At 47.7% G+C, this 6,959-nt stretch overlaps 1 protein-coding gene across 1 annotated transcript; it reads left to right on the top strand.

Annotated features, from left to right (window-relative positions):
* The first annotated feature begins 175 nt into the window (after positions 1-175).
* On the top strand, positions 176-3,376 carry hic1 (hypermethylated in cancer 1). The gene has a single exon (XM_043718047.1). It carries the CDS (start codon positions 201-203, stop codon positions 2,034-2,036), a length of 1,836 nt encoding a protein of 611 aa, XP_043573982.1. The 5' UTR covers positions 176-200; the 3' UTR covers positions 2,037-3,376.
* The last annotated feature ends 3,583 nt before the right edge of the window (positions 3,377-6,959 follow it).

The raw sequence follows: 6,959 nt of genomic DNA, 5'->3' as shown, positions 1-6,959 counted from the left end.
GTGAGGGTGATGTTGGAGGGTGAGGGTGTTGGAGGAGGGTGAGGGTGTTGGAGGAGGGTGGGGGTGGTGTTGGACGGTGAGGGTGTTGGAGGAGGGTGGGGGTGGTGTTGGAGGAGGGTAGGGGTGGTGTGCGTCTGTTGTACCCAGTTCCCTCCTGTCCTCTCAGTGAAGGTGTGTGTGTTTGTGTTGAAGGTGGGGATATGATGCCCATGCTGGAACCCATGGAAATGCCGAACCACGCCAAGCAGCTGCTGCTGCAGTTGAACAGACAGCGCACCAAGGGTTTCCTCTGCGATGTGATCATTGTGGTACAGAACGCCCTGTTCCGGGCCCACAAGAACATCCTGGCGGCCAGCAGCGTCTACCTCAAGTCCCTGGTGGTTCATGATAACCTGGTGAACCTGGACCCGGAGATGGTGAGCCCGGCTCTGTTCCGGACTGTCCTGGATTATATTTACACTGGGGCCCTGGCTGAGGCGGATCTGTGTAATGAGCAGAACCTGGGGGCGATCCTGGCGGCGGCCAGTTACCTGCAGCTGCCGGACCTGGTGGCTCTCTGTAAGAAGAAGCTGAAGCGGAACGGCAGCTACGTTCACATGAGGACGGGTCTGGGCCTGGGCCTGGGCCTAGGCATCGGCCTCTCCTCCTACGGTAAGCTGGCTCGGGGCCTGAGGAGCAGCACCCCAGTGATCCAGTCCTGTTACTCGGTGGGATCCAGGCTGCTCGACACTCCGCCGGCCCATGGCATCAACACCCAGGCCGGGGAGCTGTATGCACCCCCGCCGGCCCAGGGCTCCCGCCTTCCTGCTGCTGCTGCCGACCTGGGCCTGGCCGAGCACGGCTCCCCACAGCTGCTGGGCCTCGACCTTTCCAAGCGGAGCCCCCTGGGGAGCAGCAGGGAACCCCGGGATGAGCGGGAGCACGAGGCCGGGCACAGCAGCCCCTCAGCTGGCCCGCTCCTCAGTAACGGCCTAGTGGGCCCAGCTCTACAGCCCGGGCCCGGGGATGGGGAAGGGGACGGGGACGGGGTGATGTCCCCGGACGGCAGCAGCAGCTGCTTCAGGGGAGGCCAGGCCCCGGGCACTGACAGCCGGAGCAGGCCTGAGGCCTCGGAGCAGGCCCTATGCCAGTGGCTGAAGCAGGAGCCACCCAGTCAGTTTACAGACGAGGTGAGGCCCAGGCCAGGCTCAGGGACAGGGTCAGGGCCCGGGCACAGCCCGGGGGGACCCAGGTATCGGTCAGCAGCCGGCGACGAGGCTGAAGATGAGAAGAGCAGCTGCGAGGATACCAGCAGCGAGGAGCCATATAGCCTCGGCCTGGGGCCCGGGCCTCTGCAGAGGTTCCAGTGTGGGCACCTGAGCTTCGAGCCTGAGAACCTGGGCGATAACCTGTATGTGTGTATCCCCTGTGGGAAAGGATTCCCCAGCTCAGAGCAGCTCAATGCCCACGTGGAGAGCCACACTGAGGAGGAGCTGCTGCACAGAGAGCTGGCGGAACAGAACAATCCCTTCGTGGGCAAAACCAGCCCAGGCCTGGGGGACCTCATCCGGCCTTACCGCTGCTCAAGCTGTGAGAAGTGCTACAAAGACCCAGCCACCCTCCGGCAGCACGAGAAGACCCACTGGCTGACCCGACCCTATCCCTGCAGCATCTGTGGCAAGAAGTTCACCCAGAGGGGTACCATGACCCGCCATATGCGGAGCCATCTGGGCCTCAAGCCATTTGCCTGCGAGGCGTGTGGCATGCGCTTCACCCGTCAGTACCGCCTCACCGAGCACATGAGGATCCACTCTGGGGAGAAGCCGTATGAGTGTCAGATCTGTGGGGGCAAGTTTGCCCAACAGAGGAACCTCATCAGCCACATGAAGATGCACACGGGAGACTGCAAGGCCAGGCTGGAGCTGGGTGACACTCTCTACCCTCTCAAAGTGGGTGCCAGTCACCAGGACAAAGTGCCTGACCTCCCACCACCAGCCTCGCTGCAAGATCCTGCACTCCTCCTACCCCCAGGCTCTGGCTCAGGACCCACCCATTGATTTGGGAACAAGGAGGGGGTAATAAGTTGACTCAGACTGGAGTGTGTGGGCACACTCAGCCAGGAATGGCCACTACGTGCTCTCTTTCTCATTCTTTCCAGCCTGGAGTCTGGGGTCATTGAATCCCAATCCCAGGAGGCTCCAGGCTCCTCTCTCCCCTAAGCCATTTTCACAAACTACTCCCCCCTTCTCTACTCTTCCCACCCTAGTTAGATACTTCCCCAGGAGGGGGACAGTTACTGTGAGGGGTTTGGAAGAAGGAGGACGGGGGGGGGGGGGGGGGGGGGTCGTAAGGGGATTGTACCTCACTCACTGTGAAACTCATCCAGAAACGGGGAGCAACCACTAGCAGAGGGACATCCTGAGATCCCTTTCAAGGTTTGAAGCAATGAAAAACCGAGAGCTGACACTCTGGTCTCCTTTAACCAGCTTCCTGTCCAAAGCAGTTTAAACCAAAACCACTGAACTCTCAGCTAACGAGGGGTAGTTTATTTCAACTGCGTTCATAAGTTATTCTATTCTAATTGTTTGTGATGTTGACGTCTGTCTCCTAACCCTTATCCCACCACTTTCACTCGCTCTTTCATTAAGCACAATGCATTAATCCGAGCCACTTCCCCAGCCACCAGCAGCCAGTTTGGCCTTGACATCCCACTCCAACCATCACCTACTCCTCCAGGAGCCCAGTGCCCAAGTACCCCCTCACCCACCTTGAGGCTCTGTACATATTTCATTCCGAACATAATCAGCAAATGGAACACCGTTCAAACTCTGAACATTGTAACCGAGACAATCATAAGTGAGCTAACAGGAGTTTCAGCTTGTTTCAGTTGAGTGATGCAGTCTCCAATTCGGATTCAGTCCCAGTGACATTTAAATGGACGGATCTCTCACTTTAAAGACAGAAACTAAGTTGGAAATCAGACACGGCTTGGTGGATTGAAAACAAATTTTGCTGATGCATTACACGGAACAAGAGAAAATTTATAAAGTGAGATTGTACTTGACAACCTGTCTGGAAGTTTGTAGAGATAAACGGTGGAACGGGTAAGAAGTTAGTTCCTCAAACTAAACCAGATAAATTTGGAGAATTTGTTCACAACTTTTTAAGTGCAGTATTTTAGCATGAGATGCAACTTGCCAGTAATGTTATCTTCATGTTTTTTGCAGGGATTTGTAAAGGTTGCCTATTTTGTATGGTCCTGTTGAAGTGGGTGGGGGAAATGTATGCACAGTGTCATCAACTGCGTCCCTGAGACACTTTGCTGGAAATTCAATGCAACCAAAGTCAGTCAGAGACTCCCACCCAAATAGTCTTTTTTAGAAACAAATTTTAAAAAGCCAAAATACAATTCACATAATGTTGCAATACAAGAAAACAGTATTTTTATAATTCTTTTTTGCATTAAAATGAATGTATTTATTGCATGTATTTGTACTGTTTATATTTCCAATCAGTCTGTATAAAGTGCTTCGGTGGGATAATGTTCCTATAATTGTATTTTTGTAAATGAGCAAACAAAAAATTTTCACAGTGAAACCTATTTCTATAAAAACACCAAATAGCAATTAAAAGGTTACAGACATGTCTTTTCACCTCTCTTTTATTGGGCTGATAGTTACAGCAATTGCTAGTCACTGCAACTCTCTTCTACATTACAATGCTTCGACATTACAGGGAAGAGAGTTGCCTTCAGCTGGTGGCAGCACTGGACAAAGGCTATTTGCTACTAAACTAACCAGCTAGATCCTCAGATCTACATAACATGCTAAAGTATTTTATACACACATACATACATGCCTGCTAAATTAAACTCCCACTGCACTAAAACCAAAAGCTTCCACTATTCTATAGAGTCCACTCAACAGTAAATAAAACCAAATCCAGATACCTGGCCACCCATAACCAAATCTAAACAGCTAAGTCTATTTAAAAAAAAACAATGAAAACAAGTCTAAAATCAACCAATTTTGAAATTGCTTTTGCTTCATAAAAGGGACAGAAACCACAGAACCGAGTATGGACTTTCCCAGCTGAAATATTACTAAGCCCTGCATGTTTTAACTTCACAAAGCTGAGGAGCTGTCCCAGCTACTTGATAGCTTGGCAGGGACCAGGGATTAGGAGGCACCAGATATCTCAATCGTTGGCCTGCAGTGTAACTGAACCCCTCCCTGGCTCTCCTTGAACTGGTATTTTGCAACGTAGAATTATCTCCAACTTCCCCCAAATGCCAAAGGTCTTGGGCATTGAGCAGCTTGTGAAAGGGCAGCTGTATGCTACCAACTCACACTGGAGCTGCTACTGTAACACACTCATTGCCTTGTGTCTGACTCACCAGATTATAGTCTACTACGTAGGGAGATAGTAAACCTCACTTCAATAAAACATAACTCCCTTTTCACCTGGTAACTCTACAATCTCCATCATGCAATGACCCAGTGGACTAAGAACATATTATCAACCTGACGATAGGCTGGTGCCAGGAATCCTTTTATACAAGGCCAATTAAAAGCCAGCTGTATCTGCAATAACGTGACTGTGACCCTCAACACGACCCTTTAAAAGTTGCCTTGAGTTTAGGCTAACCTTACAGAATCTTTTTTTCAAGGCCATGTCGAGTTCATTTTACTGTAAATTATTTTAACTCTTCTCTCTCTGTGTGAAATTCCTCTTGCCAAATAAATGACATCGCAGAATCAGCAGCGAATCAAATCAAAGCCCCTCTCTCCTCTCTGCCTTCGATGTGAGGCAGGTTCAGGGTGGAAGGAGGTTTACAGACATGTGCTGAGCAAAGCAGAGTGGATTATTCCATCTCTGTCACAAAACAATCCACGTGTTAATCAAAGATCCCTCCCGCCAGGGAAGGAGTCCTTTCCTTCCATTGGTTAAGGAGGCTTCCTCTCACCATTCTGCATCTGGATGTTCACCTCTCATATTACTTTATTAACCCACTGTGACAAACTTACTCCTAAAAAGACCCATCAAAAGTCTCATCTCAAGACCTGCCTCTTCAGCTTACTTTTGTTTTCTTGATAACCAATCACAATCTTCTACTGCATATTGATTCTCGTCATCTCTTAATGTTCGCTTTTTAATGGAGGGGTGGGTTGCCATGGTCGAGCTCTGGGGCTCTCGACGATTTTCACTGGAATCCAGAGGATGAGAGATTTTCCTGGCTCCATTTCTTCATCCCACCTTGGCCCACTTCAGAAAGACAGGGATGGCTCTAACAGGCACATTGTGAGTCAAAGCCTTTACCCTCATATTCCGGTCATCTGTCAGCAACACAACATCACGGCGCAGGCGAATGGGCTCACCTGGAGGAAAAGAAAAGGAGTCTCAGGATCAGCCACCTATCTCTCCCAAACTGCAGCCTATCTGGTAAGGCTAAGACAAACAGTAAATGTAGCCAGTACAGCGTCACTGTGGCGTACACTCAATGTTGCCCTGGAAATATGTTTCAAAACTCAGCAGGCTAATCAAACTATACTGTAAGGAATGCATCCTTTAAACAACATGTTCTGCCCCTTTACCAAATCAAATGAGCTGTGCTACAAGGCTGTTTAATTAATTATATCAAGTTAAGGTTTTTGTAGATATTTCTTTCACTTAGTGTTAGAATCCTGCACTGCTCAATGAAAAATGGTTCAAGCAACAATAACAAAACATCAGGCTAATTATCTGCACATCAATTTCAAACTTTTCTACAGCAGTGTTTGCTGATACACTGTCTTTGATGGAAAATTAATGGTTAATGCTAAGAACGACATTTAAAAATGAAGAGGCACCCTCATCTTGCTGTGTACACGATTATAATCATGAAGCTCTTGTGTTATCTCTAACCGCAATGCTCAGTAAAAATCTTCATTTCATTGAGGTGGCTTCAGGTTAATGTATTACCAACAAACTACTCTGAAAACTCTGCTCACAGTTTTACAGCTCTGACAAATTACATTAACCTGAAGCCACATCAGCTGAGACAATCCATAACATTCCAAATCAATTAACTAATCAAAAGTGAACATTCTACATAAAGTCAATTCACTCTATGACCTTATGTTAACAAATGCATCTGAATCCAGATCCACATCTTGCGCAAAAATCTGTTCAGCTTTTCCTTGGGCCATACTCTGTATACCAAGTTACCTTAAGTAGCACAAATAACAAAATTAGCCAAATTATCAATCCACAACTGGTACCTGTATGGTAGTTCCTGATCTTTCTCAGACTGAGATCAGCCAACAGTCAAACATGCTGAATTACACTCTGTAGTAATTGAAATGGTTCTAACATGACATGCTAGTTTACAGAAATAAACAATAGTGTGAGACACTGCAATTTCACAAATCTGACAATACCAAGTTCTTAATCTGAAATAGGTGATGTGAAGGCAAAGCTGACTGGGTGGGAAGGGGGCACAGAGTCACCTTCATCCTAGTCAGTGATCAAACATTATTCAGCACATTCTCAGCTAACAAACATCTCACTGTTTCTGGCAACAAAATAGCTTGTCACTTCAAGAAAAGCAATCAAAATTAGACAAGATTAAAAAAAGGTCCACTGTTCATTTCATCATCAATAAGGAATTGTGCAGCAGCTGACAACTCAATTTCCACTTTGCCTTATCCTTGTTTTAGCTGCATCTATAGAGAGAGAGAGCTGGGGAACAACCACAAGAGTGAAGTGTGATTCAGGATCTTTTCGATTGTAACCTTCAGCAGCAATACCTCTTACTACACAGGCAACATCTCCTAACTGTCTCTCAGTATGCAAAAAGATTAAATCACTGAGCTGGGAATTGATCTATACAATTCTATGTCATTTCCAGATAGAAGTCTGGGCAATTTTAACTCACTGACAGCCTGATGACAAGTCCAGTACATTCTCTTTGTTCAACAACACCACAAATTTGACGGATA

The sequence above is a fragment of the Chiloscyllium plagiosum genome, chromosome 28 (assembly GCF_004010195.1).
Source record: "Chiloscyllium plagiosum isolate BGI_BamShark_2017 chromosome 28, ASM401019v2, whole genome shotgun sequence".
NCBI classification, from domain to species: Eukaryota; Metazoa; Chordata; class Chondrichthyes; order Orectolobiformes; family Hemiscylliidae; genus Chiloscyllium; species Chiloscyllium plagiosum.
This window is presented reverse-complemented; position numbering and strand designations above follow the sequence as displayed.

What these genes read in the sequence shown, in the direction of transcription:
- hic1 (XM_043718047.1), top strand. Translation starts at nt 201, where the DNA reads ATGATGCCCATGCTGGAACCCATGGAAATGCCGAACCACGCCAAGCAG.